At 35.3% G+C, this 26,816-nt stretch overlaps 1 protein-coding gene and 1 non-coding gene across 3 annotated transcripts in view; one reads left to right on the plus strand and one right to left on the minus strand.

The window, feature by feature from the left end:
• LOC112046067 (nephrin) overlaps positions 1–5,989 on the plus strand; it is a 301,409-nt gene extending 295,420 nt beyond the window's left edge. Inside the window, exons 27-29 of one of the 2 annotated variants that reach the window (XM_052886726.1) lie at positions 1,114–1,237; positions 2,271–2,377; positions 3,276–5,989. In XM_052886726.1, the coding sequence (XP_052742686.1) occupies positions 1,114–1,237; positions 2,271–2,377; positions 3,276–3,533 (489 nt within the window). In that variant the 3' untranslated portion in view covers positions 3,534–5,989. The remainder of the gene's footprint in view (positions 1–1,113; positions 1,238–2,270; positions 2,378–3,275) is intronic. The other variant, XM_052886727.1, reaches the window with a different exon arrangement.
• Positions 5,990–18,395: 12,406 nt separating this feature from the next.
• Trnav-cac (transfer RNA valine (anticodon CAC)) lies at positions 18,396–18,468 on the minus strand. Its single transcript has one exon. It is a non-coding gene; the product is annotated as a tRNA-Val (tRNA).
• Positions 18,469–26,816: the final 8,348 nt, after the last annotated feature.

Below are 26,816 nucleotides of genomic sequence, written 5' to 3' on the forward strand. Positions count from 1 at the left end.
TGTCTTAGACGACATTTTAGACAGTCAGATCCGCGAATAACTAAATCTTCAACCGCGAAAAAAGGAAGTGGGTCGCAATTTTTTAATCAGCGAATAGTGAAAACGCGAATAAAGGAAGCGCGAATAAGGAGATTTTACAATATATAAAAACATGTTGGTACATATGGAAACGAGTACAAAGGATAACCTATCGCGTGGTAGCAACGCGTTGACAGTTTGCAGGTAGTTCAATAATCACAATGAATGTGTATTTTGACACCTCCCCTTCATTATTTTCACCGCAACTTTTCACACGCTCACGTAATGTAAAGAGAAAGTTTCCCGACATTTTCATCGAGTTCCCCTCATGCCGTGTAATGAAAACTTTGACTTCAATTTAAATTTGACGTCCAAAACTGTAACTAAATAGTTATTAAAGCGAAATATATTTGACGTACACTATCTCTACTAATAAACGTGTTTAAACAGACAGGAAATCAAAATGTATTATATGATAACGGTATTTTATATCCACCACTGTGGGATCCTAATAGGAAAATATATAGAGCTTATAGCCACCAAGCTACTCCAATGTGGGTTGACAAATAAAGCGATACTGTTTTATTCTTTAGCAATTACTATCATCATTATCAACCCATATTCGGCTCATTGCTGAGCTCCAGTCTCCTCTCAGAATGAAAGGGGTTAGGCCAATAGTCCACCACGCTGACCCAATGCGGATTGGCACACACGCAGAGAATTAAGAAAATTCTCTGCGCAGGTTTCCTCACGATGTTTTTCCTTCATCGTATGAGGCCCATGATATTTAATTTCTTAAAATAGAAGCATTCGTTACTTTGCGGAAGTTCATCATGATTATATAATGGTTTATTTATTTTGGATGAAACGTACGTGAGAGTATTTTGTCGGACCTGGGTGACGTTGTTGCTTGGGTTCGTCTGCTTTTCGCGGATGATAGCAAAATAAATAAATCATTATATAATATCTGAAATGTTAGAGGTGCATGATCTGACTGGATTCGAACGCCATCCGTATCGAAGGCAGAGGAATATCCACTGGGCCATCACGTCTCTTCAGAAGGTTGATGATGCTTAATCCCCTGATGTTCTCCAGCAGCAGCAAGGTCGCACGCCCACTCCGCCGCAGCAGTACTCGGTGCCCAAGCCGCACCTCATGAATGGAGTGCCGCCCTCGCCCTCCCACATGAGCAGCCCGCCTCTCAACTGCGGTTTGGACGGTGAGTCTCAATTTTTCTTCAAACAACAGAGATGATGACAGTTTTTTTTTTAAATTGTATATGAATTAAGAGTACGCTATTTTGTAAAAGTAACAGGGTATCTGCGATCATTACTTTCGGAGCTACAGAGATTTAAAGGGACAGATTTGCGGCGCTGCCGTAGATATTTGAAAAATGGCACGAATTAATGACGTCGTCGATCATAGTGATCGTTAGATTTGTATGGGCGTTCAAACAAAATTACAAATAATCTTTGTTATTTGTGTGTTTATAGTTCATGTAAAGAAAAATGTCACATTTAGTGTTAGGAAGCTACAAAATGTTTGGATTTTCATCTAACTACGATAAAATATTTATAATAGATTTTGAAAATTTATAATCCTATTTATTTTAGTTAATATTGACCTTTTTACCCGAATGTCTCATAATAATCAATATATTTAAACCGTTCCTATTCTATCTTACATGACTTTTATACGTAACCGTTTACAGCGCACGTAAGGGAAGGTCTCAGATGTAATTTTTTTGTTTTTGCTATATTTTTCATTGATACAACGCTTCTATAAGTCGCAGCACGATGCTCTATATAGCTCCTTCATCGATAAATGGACTATTTAACACAAAAAGAGTTTTTCAATTTGAACTAGTAGATCCCTGAGTTAAGCTCAATCAAACATACTAAGATCTCTCAACTCTTCAACTTTATAATATAAAAGAATATTATACCCACCCAACCCAATACATCGGCTTGGAACCCAATACATCGGCTCTTCGAACTATTTACCCGCCCGTTGCCAGCGTTGGCGACCCCGCATCGGAAAGCGTAGTTGGTCGACCTTTCAATAGATGGATCGAGGATATCGAGCTGATTGCGACGCCGCTGGGTGCAGGAGGCTCAAAACCGTGTTGTTTGTCGTTAAAATGGTGCCTTGGACATTTACCAGCTGATGATGTTGATGATGATGTCGAAGACGACGATGATTATGATGATGATGGATGTTTGTATGTATAACACGTGTGTGTGCTGGCGCAGGTCTCGACCGGCAGTCGGCGGGGGGCACGCTGCGCCGACAGCGCTACGACAAGATGGCCGTGCCGCCCCCTGACGTCACCGTGCTACACCAGGGGAACTGCAATCAGGTAGAAAGAAAGAAAGAAAGAAAGAAAGATCTTTATTTTTAAGTAATGCCACAAATCACATTAAATCTAAATTATATTATGGCTTAACAGTCCACTCAATGGTATGTTTATAAATATAAAGATCTCTGTAAGCCGATGGTTGTTGTTACCTCGTAATAGAAACTTTGACTCGTTCAAAACATACAGGAGTGGTAACTAGCCATGATCAAAGCCTCCCACCAGCCAACAAAAACTTTTTACTTTAGAAAAGTACCTAAATAAATTACATGTAGTTATTTGATTATGGTTGGCCATATATACACATACCTATCGAGTGGGCCGTTATAGTCAAAAGGATAAATAAAATTCATACCTTATACCTTAAAAAAGAAATCCTTACAGAAAGTGCTTAAAAATGGCACCACACTAAAATTTAGCTACACAAAAGTGTGCATTAGAAACATAAAAACAATGATTATATTGTATAAGAACAACAATGAGTGAAACTTACTAAAAAGTAACATCAAACTGATAATTTTCTATTGCTGCATGCACCGGACAAATTGCTTTTTTTTCGGATGTTACAATAACTTATTATAATTCTTTTATTTATTAATTTGTCCGCTTTTTTTTAATTTTAACAATGTAGCTTACAAAGTATTATACAAAACACTATAAAACTTATATTTATAAAAAAAAAATAAACCCTCCTGCTGCGGGACATTTGAGTGCCCAAGCAACCGGTGATCAGGGCTTCAGAATGAGAAACCTCACAATACGCGCCATCTTAAGAATAACTGTAGTAGTAAGCCTTCTGTATCAGCAGTTAAGGGAAAGCTTCATAAGGTGTTGGTCAAAACCTTTCGCAATAAGACCATTGCCTGATTAGTATTATTATTAAACATCAGTTTTGTTCCAGCATCTACCAATGAACCAGACGCCAGCCGTGAAGCAGCCGCAGTCAATCCTAAAAGACCCATCCAGACACAAATACGGGAACCAATACGGCAGCCCGGTGTCGTCCAGCACACCACAGTCCAACTCGAGCCAAATACTCACAGTACAAAACCTCACCTCCGACGTACCACAGTACGGTACGATCAAAAAAGAAAACAAAAAACAAAATGTTACAATAGATGAATCATACATCAAACGGAGCGAAACTCATGTTGTTTAAATGACTTACAATAAAGTGAAGTGACTCAGATGTGAACGATAAAAGTGACGTTATAAACAAGTTGATTTGAAAAGTGATTGTAAGTGAATGTGAATCGCAAGTCGAATCCTCTGTAAATAAATGATAGACTAGTGAAAAATTAGATAGTTTTAAAAATTTTTTCATTGAATGTGATACCAATGATCGAACTTTTAAAGAGAAGTGTTAAGTGTCCACGAGTTTAGATAGAATTATAAATCTAAGACTTAATTAACTGCCCCAAAGCCTCGAGTGTATTTTTAAGGGAATGAATCTTCCTGATGGATTTAACGTTAATCTATATTGATGGATTGGAGACTTTAAGAGGTATTTAAAATAATTTTGAAAATGGCTGAACAAGCATTTTTTTAACTTAAATTCCAGTGAATTATGTCCAAAAAGATACACTCGAAACTAATAGTTGTCGTTGAAGGAGACGGTTCAAAAACAGGTTGCATTGTACAAAAAAAAATGTTAAGTGAAACTTAATTTGAATATTTTATTGTCATTGAATTTTATTATTCATTTAACATTTTAATATTTATTTTCCAAATTAATGTTTCAAATACTTTATTTTGTCTTATTACAACTTGTATAATACCAATTTAGAAAAATGTATTATTTGTGTTTTGTTAAGCAATATCGAAACTGAGAATTGACTGTCTCCTTTTGGGCTGATACGTCTGGTTGTAAGAAATATTGTTTGACTGAATTATCAATATTACTAAATAGTAATTATTTCTTTGTAATTAGACGATACGTCCAGACATCTATGTTGATTACAATGCATTTGTAATAAAGTTAAGGTGAATTGTCATTTTTGTCGCCCAAGATGCATGACTGACTGAAATATAATTTCATTGGAAATTTTACTAAAAATACGAAGGTTTATTATAAAATAGTAGAAATTGAAAAAAATGATTATAAACTATAACCATTATCAGTTCCATAGCTACGCGTGAATAGTTGTACGATCTTAGTAATTATATGTTGTTAATTAATATAAAAAAGTGAGTTTGATGCCTTTTATACAAACTCTGTCAATGTTGACAAATTACATTTGTAATGAAAACGTAACATACTGTTAAATAGAACATTTTTTTTTCAAAACTTTAAAATATGCGTATGTAAAATTGTGACAATTCGCCTTAAGAGAAATCATGAAAAAAAAGAACTTCAAAATCATTTGCCAATTAATAAATATAAATGATTCCCTATGAAGGATCTCTTTTGGTTAAGTTTTTTATTAATGTTCTTATAGTGAATATTGTTATTGATAGAATTTTGATTATATCTTTTTACAAAATTTATGGGAGAATTTTGAATTTGCCCTGACGGCTAGACCGTCGTTTGTTTTTAAGAATAATTGTTCTCGATATATATATTGTTAAAGCTTGCCGCCCAGCGAATGCCATCGCGCGAGCGAATTTTATTTACTGTACTTGGTTTGACTAGTATAATATTATTAAGATTGTTTAATCTCGCTTTACCGTTTAAAAGTTGTTCATTGTTAACTGTATCTACTTTGTACTCGGATTTATTTCGTTTTTGCTTAATTTCTCAGGACAAATCAAATTGCGGGTGGTTGCATATACGACTAAAAAGGAATTATGTTGTGGTTTTAGCAATCCGTTAAGTAGCTTTAGCGATGGTAGACACTATGCGGCTAGCTTTAAATCGTTTATTGTTATTAAAAGACTAACCATGTCAGAAACTACATAAAGTCGTTTTAAAAAATAAAATTCAATTCCAATAGTTTGTTTATTTAAAATGTTAATTAATTATTTCATATAAAAATCATAATAATTATTATATTTTTACAATTATTATATGATTTTACTCCTTTTTCTTTCATATTTTTCAGACGAAACGGTAAACTAACCAATTTGCAATTTTTATTGTTAAATTTATTATCTCAAATAATAAAAAAACGTCTGTATGAATGTCTAAGTAAAGTGATTTTGTATTTCTGTAATATATTAGTAACAATTTTAATTGTTGCATTTCATGAAATGTAAATAATAAACGAAATAATACTCGATCGCGAACTGACAATAAAAATAAGTTTTTATTAATTATTATTAATTTAAATCCCCTTGCTTACATTAATTGTAAATAAATCATTATTGTAATTTTTACCTTTAATAGCATTTCTATTACAAAATTTAATCGGTTTTAATACAGATACCAAAGTTTTTTATTAATTTTATTCTTAAGTTATTAAGCTACTCTTATTTTATTTTGTTTTCAGTTTGGTTATTGTAACACTTTATTTTAAGAATAAATTAATTGAAGTCCAATTGATTGACTTTGAATGTTAAATCAAAAAATTATTCAAAATTTCCCAAATCCATCCATTGATAAAAATACGACTATATTTACAGATGGAAAATATTTACTGCTACAATTCGAATTTAAATAAAAATATCTAATATATATTATTTTGTTTTATTTTATTTTCCTTTATCGTTTTATCTATTACATATTTTTTACATGAGAATTCTCCAATTATTACAAACATATCATTAAAAAATTCATTTAGTGCTTTAAATAAATAAATAATTAATTTGAATAATCAATATTTAACATTAATTAAATCAGCCAAAGTTAGTTATTTTAATGGAATTACTTTGACATTTTTGCTTTTTTAATGTTAAATAGAAATAAAATTGTAGCTATGTTGTTCGTCCTTCTACATAATAAAAAAAAATTTAGTAATGTATTCAAACGGTGCCTTATAATTTTACGCCATTTTGAGAATAAAATATCACTTAAGGTATTGCCAAAATCTAATATTAAAAAAAAATAACGAACTTTTAGGTGTAAATGGAATAAAAAATAGGTTTATCGGTTAATTCTTATTTAGCTTAATGGAATTAACAAAGGAATTTAGAATAATTTAATCATGAATTTTGCTAGTTCAAAAATAAAACATTTTTTGTAAATCCAAAATAAACTTGTATAAACAATTATTTGTTACTTATACAGACTTTGTTACAATAGACTGAATTTCTAAGCGATTTATGTGTTTTTGCAGAATAATTAGACTGCGACTAACGCGTTACTCTTTTTTCATTAAAATTACTTAAATGTTTCTTAATATTAATTAATTGTAATACATCCATTACATTTTTTGTTGCTTATAAGAATCCGTTGTTATTAATAAGAAAATGTTAAAATAATTGTTTTTGAGTGTTAAAAATCAAGAGCTTGTCATTTAGATATAGGAACTCAATCGAATGTTCAAAACATATTGTCAATATCTTTAAATTAACAATTTAAAATTAATTAAAGAGTCAATGTTAAAATTTGAGAATTAAAGATCACCCTTAAATATTAATATTAAATTATTTATTAATTTTAATAATTAATTTAGCCATTTTGATAGTTTTTTATTTTAAATTATCAACTCAATAAGTTGTAACGCAACAAATTGCAGTGACTTTGAAAAAAGCGTGCTCAAAAAAAAGTTTTTTTTTAATAAGGTTTAGTATAAAAATCATTATTATATTAATGATTTTATCAACGTTATAAAAATATTCCATATAAGCAACTCAATTTATAAGTGCCAAAAAGCGTTAAATTAAAAAAAATACGTATTTTCATCACGTTGATAAAATTAAACTAAAACATTCGTTCATTGTAAAATATCACCTTTTAATAAAAGAAATAAGGTTGTAAATTGTTCGATAATTCCAAACGTGACTTTGATATTACGTACATAATGCTCATGATGTGTAATCAGCATAAATTGGATTAAAGCATATATGTTACCAATGTGTTTCACTTCAAATATTTAACATTTTAAGTTTTACATTTATTTTAACAATGCCAGACGTCAGCATATTAACCCGCGTGGAAATGTTTTTCACTTCAAATATTTAACATTTTAAGTTTTACATTTATTTTAACAATGCCAGACGTCAGCATATTAACCCGCGTGGAAATGTTTTTCACTTCAAATATTTAACATTTTAAGTTTTACATTTATTTTAACAATGCCAGACGTCAGCATATTAACCCGCGTGGAAATGTTTTTCACTTCAAATATTTAACATTTTAAGTTTTACATTTATTTTAACAATACCAGACGTCAGCATATTAACCCGCGTGGAAACGTTTTTCACTTCAAATATTTAACATTTTAAGTTTTACATTTATTTTAAAAATACCAGACGCTAGTTCATTATAAATAAACACAATAAAAGAGTTATTAAAATCGAAAAACGTATTGAAATTAATAAATAATACATTTAGTAACGCTATGGTAGTCAATTATGGATTTTGAACGGTTATGGCTTTGTTTCAATTAGTGTCCTTCATAAAATGAATCTGGCTATTGCTGGCTTTTTCTAATACGGAAGCAAATTCCAAGATCCTTGCTACATAGGACTCTAAGCAATGGCAAGTATTTACTATAAGCGAAGGCATTAATATTATAATGTAGAGTAAAAGCTATACCCAAATATGGTAAATAGTAAATTCAGTGCTGGCGTCAGATGCAGACATTCATATAGTTAGGAGCTGGTTTAAATCATAAGACTTTGTTTATTAGTAAGTTTTTTAATATACTCGCTGACGCCGAGCGGTTGTACCCGCGTGGTTCTCGTTCCCGTAGGAGTACGGGGTTAATATATAGCCTATAGCCTTCCTCGATAAATTGGCTATCTTACACTGAAAAAAATTTTTAAATCGGACCTGTAGTTCCTGAGATTAGCGCGTTCAATCAATCATCAAACAAACAAACAAACACCCCCGTTACTTCGGAGAACATGATAAAATTGACAACCGTTATCATTAACATCAGATAGTGGTTAATGCTTAAAACATTACCACACTAAGCCCGCCTACCCATATTGGAGCAGAGTGGTGGGTCTCAGCTCCGTATCCCTTATCTTATAAGGAGGGAGTCCTGGCCCTGTAGAAGGTTTTTTTTATTCTTTACAAGATTGTAGTGAATACAATCTCACCTGATGGTAAGTGATGATGCAATTTAAGATGGAAGCGGGCTAACTTGTTAGGAGGAGAATGAAAACCCACACTCCTTTTGGTTTCTACACGGCATCGTACCGGAACGCTAAATCGCTTGGCGGTACATCTTTACCGGTAGGGTGGTAACTAACCACGATCGAAGCCTCCCACCAGCCAGACCTGGACCAATTAAAAAAACCTCAATCGGCCCAGCCGGGGATCGAAACCAGGACCTCCATCGTGTTAATCCACCGAGCATGCGCCTCGGAAGTGAAATATTGAGCTATTCTTTCCATTCTTATTCTCAGCAAAAATCCTCCAGCTTGAAGTCGAACAGTTGGTGTTTAGTCGTCGGTTCCACACTATCATTACCTGATTGGGGCATGGTCTGACGGCCTCCGTGGCGCAGTGGTATGCTCGTTGGATTTACAACACGGAGGTCCAGGGTTCGATCCCCGGCTAGGCAGATTGATATTTTCTTAATTTGGCCAGGTCTGGCTGGTGGGAGGCTTCGGCCGTGGCTAGTTACCACCCTACCGGCCAAGACGTACCGCCAAGCGATTTAGCGTTCCGGTACGATGCCGTGTAGAAACCGAAAGGGGTGTGGATTTTCATCCTCCTCCTAACAAGTTAGCCCGCTTCCATCTTAGACTGCATCATCACTTATCATCAGGTGAGATTGTAGTCAAAGGCTAACTTGTAAAGAATTAAAAAAAAATGGTGGCTATTACCTTTATATCCCCATATATTCCCATATATAGAAAAATGTATGGGAATGACATTTGCTATCGACAGGTCACGTGGTCAAGATCTGTCATTCCCATACATTTTTCTAGTTTTCGAAGCGTTTGCGATCGTAGAAAGGGAATCAACATTCCACTTGGCTACAGGGGCTGATGGTAAGTGATGATGATGATCAAGACATTCCTCGCTTGCGCCTGTGCCTTGTACCGTATACCACGCGTTATGGCATCCATATTGATATGTTAATGGATGAGACGTATATGTGACTGCGGCTCCGGGGTAATCTTATACTTAGATGGCAGATACGGCGCTGTAGTTAAACGGGATTCACTTAAATGTTTATTTGTTGGTAAGTTGGTGGTGTTACCCCGTCGGTACCTTTGAGAACACGTTGCGGTCTCGAATGGTATCATAGACAAATACTGTTACAGATTGTAAACTTCATTAAAATAAAATCAAAAATCAAAAATCAAAATTTAAATTCATTTATTTAAATTAGGCTTACTTTACAAGCACTATTGAAACGTCAAAAAATAAATTACAGTCGAAAATTTAAAATTAAAGACGCGAGGGTCCCAAAGCGCCTTGGTCCGAATAATCTATTTCAAGTAGGAAACTTGATTTATAAAAAGATTCCGACGAATTGATAACCTCCACCTTTTTTTGAAGACGGTTAATAAATGAATTTTAAAGAGTGAAACAATAGATATTATCCAAAACCTTACATTCCGCATTAGGGTAGTGGTTATATATTTAGAGCTGGTCAGCCAAGCTGATCCTTTGCGAAAAAAAAGAGCCAGCCCTTCTGTCTCCAGTCGACGTTACTAACCTGTAGGACTTTTCAGTAACGTTGCTTAGTAAAACTCGTGAATTATAAACTCTCTATACCTCTCTGTCAACATGATACTATAAGCAAAGAGCGTTAGATAAGAGTCCGAAGCTCACACTTTCGAAGTGATAAAAGCGTCGTTACAAAATACGTGAAATATTTCAAAGATTTTTTTCCCTCTATCGCTTATGACTTGGAGCTCACAGTCGCGCTTTCATATTGATATGTTAATGGACGGGCGCGGAGTTAGGATTATACAGACTGGGATGAGCTCGTAAGCTTCGCTCGGCTCGCTATAGTCGGGGCTTTGCTCAGAATCGGTTCAATCGGAGATAAATCCGAGTAGTCTCGTATTGGACGCAGAACCGATTTCTGTTTGATTGTAAATCAAATAACCTACAGGACCTACGGAATAGACAGATTCTATGCTACACGGTACATGCTTTTCGCTTGGTTGGAGGAAATGGAATTAGTATTTTCAATTAAAACATTATTGATAACACATAAACGTTTTAATAATTGTATTTTTATTAACTACTAGCGGACGCCCGCGACTTCGTCTGCGTAAAAATTGATATAAACTTCTCTACCTCTACCTTACCCTGCTCGTAAACCTACCCAACCCTACCCTACCCTACCCTACCCCTACCTTACTCCTACCCTACCGCTAACGCTAACCCTACCCTCCCCCCACCTTACCCCTACCCTAACCCTACCCGTAACCTACCCATACCCTACCCTACCCTGACTCTAATCTACCCCTACCCTACCCCTATCCTACTCCTCCCCTACCCTATACGTTCCATGTCCTTCCCCTACCTCTACCTTACCCCTACCCTACACTACCCCTACCTTATCCGTACCCTACCCTACCCTACCCTACACTTACACTACCCTACCTCTATCCTACCCCTTCCCTACCCCTATCCTATCCCTACCCTCAGCAAAATTGGTCCAGCCTTTTGTGCGTGGTGCAATGACCAAAAGACTATAATTTCCCAAGCGACTTCTATGCTAATACTATAAAGAGGTAAAGTTTGTGTGGTTGTCGGGGGTAATCTCTGGATCTACTGGACCGATTTGGAAAATTCTTTTACCAATAGAAAGCTACATTATTTGCGAGTGTCATAGGCTATGTTTGGTTCTCATATTCACACGGGAACGGGAACCACGTAATTGAAACCGCGGGGCGTCATATAGCGACATTTCTGCGACTTTTAGAAATTTTGTATTATCTCCGAAACTATATAACTAATTAACATACTGTAAAGGGCAAATCTTATCTCTATAATATCCTTGTGATTATTAAATAATTTATTTTGATAAGGATTTAAGTTTAGTTGTGTAAATAATGACGTAAACCTTAATTTAAAATTTAAATAATTTATTAAAGTACTAAAGGTACTATATCTGCTAAAATATAAAAGATAGATATATGGTGTCGCGGACTTTTTTGTAGAACTTTTAAAGGTTCAAAAAGCCTCCATACATTTATTTCAGTTATACGTAATGGTTGAGGCAGCGCATGCGAATAAGTAAGTTTTTCGGTCCGACCTGTAAGAGAAAACCCGCGATATCTCAGTAGTTATATATGATAGAAATATAAAATATAGCCTATAGCACTCCCCGATAACGAAGCATTCTACTGGTGAAAGAATTTTTAAAATCGGTCCAGTAGATCCGAAGATTACCCCATTTCAAAAAATTGTTACAAACTTACAAACTTACAAACTTACAAACTTTACCTCTTTATAATATTAGTATAGATTCATTAATTAATCCGTGTTTTTAAAAAGACACCTTTAAGAGTTTTATTACCTGGACAAAATATTGATTTTTTTATTCCATTAAATTTTTCTTTAAATACTTCAGAAAATATTAAATTTTTTATATTGAGTAGGTATCTGTTGTAATTTAACAATTTAACAATAAAAGATAAAACGTATGTTGAATTTAAAAGTAGTAGCAAATGAAACGTGATTTCTTTTTTAACAAACTTCAAGTTTCAACTTCAAAAAAGTAGGAAATTTTAAATTCGACTGTAGGTTTTTTTATGTTTTCACAATATTTAGAATTTGAAATAAATACTTTTGTAAACAATCTTGTAGATTTTTATTGTCTGTTTTTGTCCTGTAGATTCTAAATCGTGATTTTTCAGTAAAATTAAGCTTATTGAAGTATGAAAATTACTGAGTATCATTGTCTGTGATTCAACTTTTAATATTTGAAAGAAAAAGTTTAATTGATCCAATACACCAATAATAAGTTTCGTCAATTTATGCCAATAGGAAAAAGTTTGACAAGTTTGACCTACTTAAGCCATCTTTCGCACGAGTTTTTTTAACGGACGTTAATAAAGCACAAATGCATTCCCAAGTATAAGTTCACACGACAGCGTTTTTAAAACTATAATCGTACTCTAAATAAGACTGGCACTTTAGTATCAGAGTTATATTAATTAAACATCTAACCATATTAACATCAGTTCACAGTATATTTAGCTACTCAATACATCAAACTGACTTAATTATATTTCGTATAGGTACACTATAAGCAACAGTTTCACAACCTAGCTTCTTTAGTTTTAACTACATAAAATACTTTAACTTGAACACTTGTAACAAGACGACAGTCGATACTCAAGTAACTAACTTATCGGAGGGCCCGACCGCCTCAGTCGCGATCTCCCACCATATATAGAAGCAGCAGCAAGATATCAAGATATCAAGTGAATTAGAAAGTGTTGCCAATTTAACTTAAGTATTTTTAATCTATGTTAATTTTATTATAATTGTTATTTCACTTAAACAATACATTTGTATTTCACATTTTATAATTAACCTAATTATCTATTTATTCAAAACATGTAAATTGAAATGTGGCGGCGTTGATTGTTGCAGTTTTCTGAGCAGTGTTTATTTTTAATTTCCATTTTCTATTTTGGGTGTTGGAAATAGACCTTCATTAAACTTGGTACTATATTTAAACGCTTCTTTAACGTCCGTTAAAAAAACTCTCATGCGAATGAGGGCCAAAGATACTCAATAAAAAGTGATCCAAAACTCGACGTCAGGTGATCCAAGCACATTACATGGATCGCTAATGAAATCGAGGCCCGTCGCGACAACGTTTCGCTTTTACCCAACTTTGGGTACGCATTGATTTGGGGCATGATGGATATACCTTGGGGACCTTCACACCTCCGATATGTAAAAACTTAAGTGTATGCCCATTCGGTTTAAGTGATTTCGTTTTATATATATAAACTTTCGCTGTGACTTTTAAATTGTTTTCAGAAACTTTTAAAAGCTAAAAACGTTTGTTATGCAATGTTTAGACTGAATCGGCATCAATATGTAAGGGTTGATAAATTTTCCAAAATATGGTGTTTCACAGGGCAGCACACTTGGTCTGATTTTATTTTTGCTTTATGTGAATGAACTCAATGACATGAAATTTCCGGGTTCAGTAATATTCATGTTTGCTGATAATACTGTGCTGCTAGATAGTTGTAAGTAACTTCATGCCAGGAAGTTAAATAAACTGCAGAGAAGAATCTCTCGAAACTAACAAAATTGTGTGTTTAAATAATTTTTTTTTATTATTTTATACGTTGTTATTGTAGTATAGATGGTAAGTGAAACACTATCCCCTGTAACTAAACAACACTGCAAGAAATGCTAGAAACACGTCTAATGCCCCGCCCTCCACCCTTCACCTGAAGCATAAACACAATTAGAGGAGTCTGACAAGGTGATCCTCTGTCGCCCAAAGTATTCATTGCAGCACTGGAAATCAACATCATCATTATCAGCCTATTTTAGTGACCTTCTAAAGGCCTCCATCCTTATCAGAGATAATATAGAGCTTAAGCCTACTGCTCCAATATGGGTTGGTACGGGTAATGTTTGATCATCATGATGTGACCGTACAACAATCGCATACCCTTCGAACCAGATGATGTTTGGCTGCAGAAATGAGCATAGCGGTGGTACTTCCCCGGACGAGCTCTAACATATTAAGCTCTACTACTAAACGTCTGTAGAGTCAGTTAGTAGCTAATAAATACACTCATAAAACCTCAGCACGGAGCGTTGAGGGAACAAAATAATAGTCGGTTCATTGTAATCAAATATTTATTGTTATTTTGAAGCAATAAAATCCGATTGTAGCGCCGAGCCAATATGATCGCTATTTCACGATATTTCAGCGTACCGCCGTTTGTGTTAGGTTGTAGGGTCAGCAAAATAAAAATATTCGGTACTATAATAAGTCCACATAGCTCAACGAGTTGCGAAGCTGAAGTGGCAATGGGCGGGGCACATAGTTCGAAGAGCCGATGGACGTTGGGGTCCAAAAGTGCTGGAATGGCGACCCCGCACTAGTAAGCGCAGTGTTGGCCGACCCCCCACCAGGTGGACTGACGACATCAAGCGAGTCGCAGGGATTCGCTGGATGCAGGTGGCTCAGTATCGTGATGTTTGGAAGTCCTTACAAAAGGCCTATGTCCTGCAGTGGACGTCCATCGGCTGATATGATGATGATGATGAATAAGTCCACAAGTACATAGTTAATTAAGTGACTGCACTAATAACTTTCTATGGTATGCAGGTTTCCTTACGATATATTCCTTCACCGTTTGAGACACGTGATATTTAATTTCTTAAAATGCACACAACTGAGAAGTTGGAGGTGCATTCCCCGGACCGGATTTGAATCTACGCCTACCTACCTACCTACCTCGGGAATCGGAGGCAGAGGTCATATCCACTGAATTATCACGGCTCTCACGTGTGTGAAGTCTGCTAATCCGCATTAGGTCAGCGTGGTGGACTATTGGCCTAACCCCTCTCATTCTGAGATGAGACTCAAGCTTAGCAGTGAGCCGAATATGAGTGGATAACGATATTATTATTTTAAAGAATATCTTCAATATTATTTAAATAGGACTAATATTCCTGTTATCTCTAACTAGACGAAAAAGTGTGTTAGTAATGGGCACGATATAGTCCAGCAAGCGGGCATCAAACCTCGACCTCTCGGTGACCTCTATTGATGCTTCATTGCTCACCGTTAAGAAGCTATTGATGCTTCATTAGCTTCGTTGGACCAATGGTTGGCCTATGAAGCTTTGGATCAGGTTCTGAGGTCACGAGTCATGGAGTCGATACCTGAATCGAAAATACTAAGTTTTTCTTTCTAGAAATTTTCAGTGGAAATATTAGGGTCTGTAGGAATAAAACCTCTTCTATGCATTAAGTTTTATCTGAAAAAAAAATTAAAATGATTGTTTTAAATTACCTCAGTTTGCTGTATTTTGCGCTCGCTACTCCTTACAAGGGCTTAGTTCAGATTCATCTACGAGTTGTGTAGGACGAAGGGCGCAAAGGTCGGATCGAGCTATGGACCACGGGTCACTGACCTGCGCTACGATCGTGATTGAAGTGATAGAAATTGCTTATAATATGTATACCGATACACTATACAATACTATAGGTACTATATAGACAAATACAAGGCTATAATTACAAATGTCACAGAAAATAATCTGAATCCAGAGGTTTGAGTCCAGAAAAACTTCGCTTAGAACGCGTAGAACGTTAAACGTATTTTTTTTTTAAGAATTAAAATAATAACAACAAAAAAAAGGGGGTGACAAATTAATCCTTCCTATTTTATGGACATTTTTTGATATTTTATTGGACGATGCGATCTCAGTAAAAACTAATACTGAAATAGAATCACTGCTATTCACGTTACATGCTTGTTTCAAATATTAATACTAGCTGACAACGCGCGGTTTCACCCGCGTGGTTTCCGTTCCCGTAGGGATTCGGGATAATATATAGCCTTTAGCCTTCCTCGATAAACAGGCTATCTAACACTGAAAATTTTTTTCAAATCGGACCAGCAGTTGCTGAGATTAGCGCGTTCAAATAAACAAACTCTTCAGCTTTATAATATTAGTATAGATATAGATTTACAAAAATTGTATCTTAAAAATGCATTGCATTCAAATAACGAAAACCACATCCAGATGAGATAAGCATCATTGTATTATCATTATCATCATTGACAACTCATATTCGGCTCACTGCTGAGCACGAGTCTCCTCTCAGAATGAGAGAGGTTACGCCTTAGTCCACCACGCCGACAAAATGAATGAGAATTAAGAAAATTCTCAGCTATGCAAGTTCCCTCACGATGTTTTCCCTTCACCGTAAGTGACACGTGATATTTAATTTCTTAAAATGCACATGACTGAAAAGTTGAAGGTGTATGCCCCAGACCAGATTCGAACCTACGCCCTCTGAATCGAAGGCATAGATCATTTCCACTGGACTATTACATCACTAATGTTAACATAAGTTATGTAACAAATACAATTTTTCTTTTACCTATAGTGAAATTAAATTGAAAACTACAAATCAAAACGTATAAAATCGTATCTCAAATTGTACGGAACCAAATTAATTTAGGAAGTCGACATAAAGTCCAACAAGGATTTCCTTAACTCCAAACTCAAAGCTGAAGAGTCACAAGTATAATGAATAGATATAAATTTTTGAAATTTAAATTGTATAAGATATGCAAAATTTTGGTTTGCACTATAATGTTAAGAAGCTTTTACAATGGATTTCCACTAATCTCGTACATACAATGTAAATAAAATCCTTATACCATATATTTTACACGTACTTAATAATTCGGTAACCTTTATAAAAACATCGATTTTAATGTTGGCAAGTGAAAAATTTTCCGAAATTTATAGCCCGCTAAAACGTATTAAAGCAGCATTTAAGCACCATGTTCCCTCTCTTATAATGAGGAAAGCCTGGCCCGGCCCTGTTGCGGCCAATTAAAATAGGGTGATAATAATAAAAAAAATATTGTGAGCGATGAATTTGTTTTAAAAATCCTATAGACAGAATAAAAGTTTTTGACTACTATGACCTACATGTAGTAATAATATTGCGCGTCATCAAAGCTGCAGCTACAGTTTAAAATATTTTGTTTTGTTCCTATGAAAAATACTTTTAAACATTATCTAAACCTTGATTTTCTCTTATCATTTAGTATCTGCATTTCTGGCATATGCCATAAAACATATTAATTAAACTTAGCTCCCATGACAAAAAGCCTTTATAATAAATAAAAGAATAAAAGATAATAAGAGAAATAAAAGAAATAAAAGAATAAAAGACTTGTGTGGAAAGAATGTAAACTGGTTTGGTTCTAGATTTTGACAGCACTTGGTATCGCCATAAATATTTGGATTTCAAGATTTTTTTTATGAAATTAAGGTCTTAATAGATATGATCCACCGATGAGACAAATTAAAGTCATGCAATGTAAATGCTCCTTAACTAAAGGGGCGATAAAACTGTATCTTACTTTTGTTAAAGTTTCAACTATGAATTTATAATTTTATTTAAGTCGAGACGCCGTCTTTTCGCGCTTCGTTGCCTCCCCCCGCGTCTCTCACCCCCTTTCATGTTCTACAATTGAATTTTAGTCGATTTTTCTTCGACCATGTAAAAATTTGGCTACCAACTTTTCTGTGTATAATTTGCTGAGCTCGAGTCTCCTCTCAGAATGAGAGGGGTTAGGCCAATAGTCCACCACGCTGGCCCAATGCGGATTGGCAGACTTCACACACGCAGAGAATTAAGATAATTCTCTGGTATGCAGGTTTCCTCACGATGTTTTCCTTCACCGATTGAGACGCGTGATATTTAATTTTTAAAAATGCACACAACTGAAAAGTTGGAGGTGCATGCTCCGGACCGGATTCGAACCCACACCCTCCGGAATCGGAGGCAGAGTTCATATCCACTGGGCTATCACGGCTCTGTGTGTGTAATTTACGAAACGAATATTGAGTAAAAAATTAAATATCTACTACAATAATTGAACTAAGAAACTGTAATAGCTCTGTATTAAGGTGAAAATCAAACTGGAAAGTTCTAGGTTCAGTCTTATAATGACAATAATAAACTTTTTTATAATTTTTCTCACAAAATTGTACTTGAACCTTAACTTATTTTAGTAAATCATTTTTAAATTTGTCAGGTCGTGTCAGTTAGCTGAAGGCACAGGTGTTAACTTTACTTTTACTTTTCTTACTCGCATTACTTCGTAGCATTATTGTAGCAGGGTCGTAGCAATTCTTAGGGTATCTACGAAATAAAATATGACTACGAACCTACGAACATTTGATTATTATTTATCACAATTTCATTCTGTGAGGTATAAAAAAACACAAATTGAATTAAAAAACATAATTTAAAAAAAAAGTATGTTTCCGCCCGGGATCGAACCGGGGACCTTGTGCGTGTGAAGCACACGTGATAACCGCTACACTACGGAAACTGTGGCGGGAACTGCGAAATAACGTATCCATAGGAACATTTAAACTCGCTTGAAGAAAAATAAATCTTTGTCTGTTACCTCACTAGATGGTAAGTGACGATGCAGTCTTAGTTGATAGCAAACAAATTTGAAAAATGCAAGTTTATTATACGCTTTGTTTTGAATAATTCTACGTCCAAAATGACGGAAATCGTGCCCAAGGAATTTTTGGGAAAATATAAAGTTAATAAGCTAATTTGATTTATCGTATTCCAATATAATGTCGCTGATTTATGTATCAATATTAAATATTTATACATAATTATCTATGTTTATGAAAATGAAATGTAGGTATTTCAATTTTTTCCCGTACAGTTTGCTTAATATGAAAGTAGGTAATAGGTAAACGATTTTTCAATTGTAATCATTTTTCTAAATATTTACTCGTATTTCAACACACCTTAATTTTAATTTTTAGAGAACCTAACCTAACCTAACCTATCCTAACCTAACCTAACCCAACTGCTATATTCACTAATTTTGTATATATTCATCATCATATCAGCCGATGGACGTCCACTGCAGGACATAGGCCTTTTGTAGGGACTTCCAAACATCACGATACTGAGCCGCCTGCATCTAGCGAATCCCTGCGACTCGCTTGATGTCGTCAGTCCACCTCGTGGGGGGTCGGCCAACACTGCGCTTACTAGTGCAAAGTGTTGTATATATTAACAACCTATTAATAAACATCCAACATTGGGAAATACCAACTACCTACTGTATGTTATCCACGAAGGATTACTAGTAGCCTCCGGACATTTCTTACATATAATCTCAATTTTGTATAAGTCGAAGTCGCGTACTCACATGTACCGCCCAGAAATGACGGCATAGTGCTCAGAGATATTTTCTGATATAGTAACAGCCTTCTAAGCGTTATTTACGTTGGATCATTTCACATGTAATTTTTGTTCAAGGGCTTGTAGTCTATTAGGCACTGAATGAATATCTTTGAATTACATAAGTAATAGGTGCATACATATAGGTTTTTGGAAGGGCCTGGTACTGAAAAACATTCAATCTTAATTAAATTTATGGGTAAAGTCAACAATTTTTCAGGTAAAAACGAGTTTTTTTTAAATCTATATCTATACTAATCTATACTAATATTATAAAGAGGTAAAGTTTGTAAGTTTGTAAGTTTGCCACATTTTTTAAATGGGGTAATCTTCGGAACTACTGGTCCGATTTCAAAAATTCTTTCACCAGTAGAATGCTACATTATCGGGGAGTGCTATAGGCTATATTTTATATTGATATCATATATATTAGCCGAGTTATCACAGTTTTTGTCATACAGGTCGGACTGAAAATCCTCTTAAACAGACTTATTCGCATACGCTGCCTTAACTATTGTGTAAAATTGAAATTAATGTATGGAGACTTTATGTATCTTTAAAAGTTCTACAAAAAAGTCCGCGACACCATATATCTATCTTCTATATATTAGCAGATATAGTACCTTTTGTGTTTTAAAAATTATTAAGTTTATATACTTAGGTTTACGTCATTATTTATACAACTAAACTTTAATCCTTATTAAAATAAATTATTTAATAATCACAAGGATATTATGGAGATAAGATTTGTCCTTTACAGTATGTTAATTACTTAAATAGTTTCGGAGATAATACAAAATTTCTAAAAGACGCAGAAATTCCGCTATATGACGCCCGGCGCTTTCATTTATGTAGTTCCCGTTCCCGTGTGAATATGGGGATCTAACATAGCCTATGACACTCGCAAATAACGTAGCTTGCTATTGGTAAAACAATTTTCCAAATCGGTCCAGTAGATCCAGAGATTACCTCCTACAACCACACGAACTTTACCTCTTTATATTATTAGCATAGAAGTCTCTATTTCTGTTGGTCATACCACCATGACTCTCGAAGGACTGGACCGATTTTGCTAAGGGTAGGAGTAAGATAGAGAAGTTACAGGGTAGGGTAGGGTACGGGTAGGGAAGCGTAGGGGTAGGGTAGGTTTAGGGCCGGGTTTAGGGTAGTGGTAGGGTAGGGGTAGGGTAGGCGTGAGATAGGGGTACGGGTAGGATAGGGGTAGGAAAGGGCTAGGGTACGGGGAGGGTAGGGGTAGGTAAGGTAGGGGTAGGTAAGGTAGGGGTAGGGTAGGGGTAGGTTAGGGGTAGGGTGGGGGTAGGGGTAGTGTAGGGTGGGGTAGGGGTAGGGTAGATGTAGGGGTTGAGTAGGGTAGGGTTGGGGTTGTGGTAGGGTAGGGGTAGGGTAGGGTAGGGGTAGTAGTAAAGTTGACATCGAAATTTACGCGGACGAAGTCGCGGGCGTCCGCTAGTTTATGATAACGCAAGATTGATGAGTTGCCGTTTTCCCAGAAGTGTTTTATAAATTCATCAACCGGCTCTCTTTCTGTTTGTTTTTAATTTTATTTCACCACATTTGAGTAAAATGTTTTTTCTTAATTAATTTCAGGCTCGATACCGCCCTACGGTATAAAGGGTGAACTATTCAGAATAATCTTGAGAGGTATGACGGTCGATGTGTATAAATGTGAAATGTGTATAATACTAATTATGCGTTTTTTTTACTATCACTTACAGATATATTGTTGCTAATAGACCTGATATATTGTTGATATTACTGTTCCACATGACGATAATCTGATTAAAGCCGAAAAGGAGATTACCGCCACGTGAATGTTGAGTAAACTATTATTGTTCCGATAGTTGTTTCAGTCAATGGTCTTATTGCGAAAAGCTTTTTTTTTTTTTTTAATTCTTTACAAGTTAGCCCTTGACTACAATCTCACCTGATGGTAAGTGCTGATGCAGTCTAAGATCGAAGCGGGCTAACTTGTTAGGAGGAGGATGAAAATCCACACCACTTTCGGTTTCTACACGGCATCGTACCGGAACGCTAAATCGCTTGGCGGTACGTCTTTGCCGGTAGGGTGGTAACTAGCCACGGCCGAAGCCTCCCAGCCAGACCTGGACAAATTAAGAAAATCTCAATTTGCCCAGCCGGGGATCGACCCAGGACCTCCGTTTTGTAAATCCACCGCGCATACCACTGCGCCACGGAGGCCGTCAAAAGCCGGAGCTTCGACCAACACCTTAAGAAGCTTGCACTGAACTGGATCAAGAGTCGGATACAGAAGGCAGTGATTCTTGAGACTTGGAGGTCCTTACTCTGGAGCCCTGACCACCGGTTGCTTGGGCACCCAATTTTTTTATAATTTTAAAAAAAAAAAAGACAAATAAATATATGAGAGTAAAAAAATGTTCGTTTAAATAAAATTCCAACATTATATAACGACTTGTTAGACTATCCTGTGCATTATGTACCTCGATGTACCACTCTCAACTTGATCCACTAGATCGATTTTTAGTTTTTGCGATTATTCACTTTATAGGGGAGACATACAGGATGCTAGGGAGTAAGACAAGATCCGTATTAGAAACGACCTTCACCTATTTAATTGATGAAAATTATTTTATATCAAATTTAGTACATTGAAAAAAATGTTGCGAGTAGGTAGGAGGTTCAAAAACTCCTGGCCAAACTAGCATTAATGTTATTTTTTTTTTTATTCTTTACAAGTTAGCCCTTGATTACAATCTCACCTGATGGTAATTGATGATGCAATCTAAGATGTAAGCGGGCTAACTTGATAGGAGGAGGATGAAAAACCACACCCCTATCGGTTTCTACACGACATCGTACCGGAACGCTAAATCGCTTAGCGGTACGTCTTTGTCGGTAGGGTGGTAACTAGCCACGGCCGAAGCCTCCCACCAGCCAAATAGTTAGTAAAATAGTTTGGCCACGAAATTTTTAGACAATACATATTATGTATTATACTAATGTGCTCACTTTTCATGAATTAAACAGATAGGTAAAGGTCTTTTCTAATACAAATTTTCTACTAATAGAGCTTATCATTACTAACTTCCAAAGTCCAGACTGAGAATTTCTGTGAATATAGAAAAGCACAATATCCATTCCCCCAAACCAAGACTCGAAATAGAAACATGGTGATCGGTATATGCTAATCCCTACTAAAACGTAAGACCTACCTAGACCCAGACAGTTACCCAATATTTACATCAATGTAATTTATTTCCTAATATCTGAGTGATCCATGCTTGAACTAGTAAACAAAATATAATATCAAAATATTTTTGTACAAGAATATTTTATTTCAATAATTTCTAAGTAATCTTCGAGTTTATTATGTTTAAATGGGACGATATTTTTATTTATTTTGATTAATTATATTTATTGGATATAACGATCTGACCTAAATTTTACAAGATATTTTTTTTTATTATAAAAAAAATCCACGAAGTTTATCCAAAAGTCCAGTGATTAGCCTGTTATGCTTTGGACTAGGTCTGACTATAAATATTGAGCTTTTCAGTCTTTTTCGACTGTAAACAAAATCCACGAAAATTATCCAAGAAGTCCAGTGGTTATCCTGTCTTGCTTTGGATCATGACGTCCTAGGTTCGAGTCCTAGGATAGACTATAAATATTAAGCTTTTATTTTTTTTAAGAATTACGAAGTAGGTGATAACCACACTTCAGTGCCTCGGAGAACAAGTTAGCGCTCGTCTCTGTGGATTAATGGTTCTTGCGTGACTTCCGATCACAAGGTCTAGGGTTCGAGTTCTAGACATGTAATATTGAGCTTTTCTTTCTTCAAAGATTTTTAGCTCAGAATTATAGGGAAACTGGTATGTCACCATGCCTCAAAAAGTTCGGTTCTAGTCATTATAATAAATATCTATAGTCGTTCCAGCATGGAGCAGCGTGGTGGGCCTAAGCTCCATAACCTCTCTCATACTAGGAGGGGGGCATGGCTGTCTAGTAAGTCTTATAAATATTTGATATCTAGCGGTCGCCCGCGACTTCGTCCGCATGGATTCAGTTTTTTACAAATCCCGCACGTACAATGGATTTTTCCAGGATAAAAAGTGTATGTGTTAATCAAGAGTAAAATCTATTCCAAATTTTAGCCAAATCGCTTCAGTACTTTCACACACTTAAACTTTCGCTTTTATAATATTAGTGTGATGATGACTTGCCATGATAGCCCAGTGGATATGACCTCTGCCTTCGATTCCGAAGGGTGTGGGTTCGAATCCAATCCGGGACTTAAGAAATTAGTTACCACGTGTTTCAAACGGTGAAGAAAAACATCGTGCGAAAACCTGCATACCAGAAAAATTTCTTAATTCTCTGCGTGTGTGAAGTCTGAAAATCCGCATTGGACCAGCGTGGTGGACTATTGGCCTAACCCCTCTCATTCTGAGACTAGACTCGAGCTCAGCAGTGAGCCGAACATGGGTTGATAACGATGACTTACTAACATAACTGGTCAAGAGATATACTAAATCCACATATCCGTGACACACTTATTAAGTTTATTGGAGTATAAATTCGGATTACTATCGCCTCTAAGTAAGACACCGATAATCCGTATTACATAATGGAATTACAACATTGGTCATACCACTTAGGGTTGTCGGTGATATCCACGAGCCACGTGTTACATTGTGATACAGGGTGCTCGGGAATATTTTCCATAACTCTGGGCTTATATTCGTTACCGAAAATTAATTGTAAATTTTCAAGGAACAAGTGTTTTTCAATTAATATATCCGGGGTATATAATATTTCTTTAGTAAATAGATCTTAAAATATTGTCACTTATACGAGATAAGTTACGTTATATAGTCGAATACTCTTTAGTTAATACTCTTCAGTAAATACCGATTACCTACTACTATAATATAAAAAGATACCCATAACTTTCTGATTGACCGACATATCAACGTAAAGCCTAAATTCTAGCTACTAATACTACGAGAGCCGTGATAGCCCAATGGATACGACCTCTGCCTTCGATTCCGGAGGGTGTGGGTTCGAATCCGTTCCGGGGCATGCACCTCCAACTTTTCAGTTGTGTGCATTTTAAGAAATTAAATATCACGTGTCTCAAATTGTGAAAGAAAACATCGTGAGGAAATCTGCATACCAGAGAATTTTATGTGAAGCGTGAGTGAAGTCTGCCAATCCGCATTGGGCCAACGTGGTAGACTATTGGCCTAACCCCTCTTATTGTGAGAGGAGACTCGAGCTCAGCAATGAGCCGAATATGGGTTGATAATGATGATGATGAATGAATACTACTGGGACTAGCGCCTTAAAAAGTTGCTAGCCCATAAAAGAAATAAAAAAGTTTGCTTATTTAAAAAAAATAACTTTTTAAAAAATAGTAGCGGGAACTTGAAGTCTTTTTACTTTGAAGAGTAATATGACAAAATAATTTAAATTTCAGCTGGGTATCATACTATGCTAGTTTCATTGACACAATATAATATTACATACACTATACTACAAAATTACATACTAACCACTGGGCACAAACAAATAATGACGTATTTCGTGTGTTTTTGGTTAATTATTCACTTTCTAGCGGCAGTCGTTTATTGGAGTTCCTCCTGTTTTTAATTTATATAAGAGATAAATGGAATGGGAATGGGAAACTGTTTCTAATGATGAAAGAAAGTAGTTTCAGAGCCAATTCAATCCAGACAAACAAAGAATCAAACTTTCCTCTTTGTATAGAAGAGATACATATTATAGACCTCATTGCAATGAAACCTGAAGAAAATCAAATCAAATCAAATCAAAAATCATTTATTTCAAGTAGGCTCAGTTTACAAGCACTTTTGACACGTCAGTTGACTATTTGTAAAGATTCTACCACCGGTTCGGAAGGCAGGTTCTGCTGAGAAGATACCGGCAAGAAACTCAACAGTTGCTCTTTTGAAAAAGTCATACAGTATTATAATTTACAATTGATAACAATTACTGTTTACATTTCTTATAGTTTTACTTCCTGTGTGAAGGTGGAAGCTGATCCAACGGGCTCCAAGCATCTTTATCATTAAGGAACTCATTAATGTTGTAGTACGCTCGACTAAGTAAATGTTTTTTAACACATTGCTTAAAGCTATGCATTGGCAGGTCCATCACAGTCTTGGGGATCTTATTATAGAAGAGTACACCCAAACCTACAAAAGATTTTTTTACTCTTTGGAGACGATATGCAGAAATAACTAACTTATGCCCGTGTCTAGTAAGACGTGGGTTTAAATCTCCTTTTCGTTTGTACAAATTAATATTTTGTCTTACATATACTATACTGTTATATATATATATATATATAAATATAATCGTAGCTATAGTAAACGTACCGTTAATAAGCAAACCGTATTCAGGTAAAAAGTTAACTCTTCAGTTTACGAGCTAACGGTTTGAGATCGTAAACAGTAATTTGCTAACTCCCGATACTCTACAACACAGCGCAGCATTTAGCTGTAGTGAAATTAGTTCGCGCAAGTTTCGTTCTCCCTGACAGTTAATAAATGACCTCTGTCTGTCTGTGTATATAACATTTCTCTGTGGAAATGAACTTAGTTTCGTTCCGTAATGTTATACAACTAATTTACATAGTAAAGTTATAAAATAGTAACTGTATTCTTTTTTGTTTTTTTTTTTTATTTATTTTTTAAAGCGTGCACGTTATTTGCAGAACAATTATGTAAATATTCAAAACACGAGCCTCATTAAGAGGTATCGATTTTTTGATTTTTTTGATTATTGACGAAATTACATTAACAGCGTTATTTCATAAAATAAAGTTTATATAATAAACCGCCAATTCCCAAAATTCAAATTTCCAAAAATTATTTTTAAAAGAACAAACATTTAGACATGTTCTCTATGTCCACACTAAACAATTTATGAACATTAATTACAACACAGAACATTAAAAAATATTGCACAAAATCACTTATGCGACTGGCAGCGTGACGGTATCCACGCTGCCTAACAAACAACTGAGCTTAAGTCATCAAATACCCTCTTATTTATACCAACACTGGTACCTCCCCTTCTCAATAACATAAAAAATTAAGCCGTAATCGAGAAATTTGTAACATATATCCCCTTATTCCATCGAGATCGGGCACCTTGCGGAAGGAACCGCATGACGTCCGCTAGCTTATTAATAAATGGGACACACACAAACACTTACTGTTGAAATAAAAGCTCTCGCGCCGACCTAGCAGACAACAAAAGCAAGCTAAACAAGCTTAAGAAAATGCTTTAAAAGCTAAAATAAAGCTTCAGAAGCCACAATGGCTTAAAGTGTCGGTCTCTGGTCGCGGCGTCGATAAGCGACCTACATTTTGAGTAGTTTGCGAATTAAGTACTTGAGGACATAAAAAACTATTGGAACAGTGATAACAATTCATGACC

This window comes from Bicyclus anynana, chromosome 18 (genome assembly GCF_947172395.1).
Source record: "Bicyclus anynana chromosome 18, ilBicAnyn1.1, whole genome shotgun sequence".
NCBI lineage: Eukaryota > Metazoa > Arthropoda > Insecta > Lepidoptera > Nymphalidae > Bicyclus > Bicyclus anynana.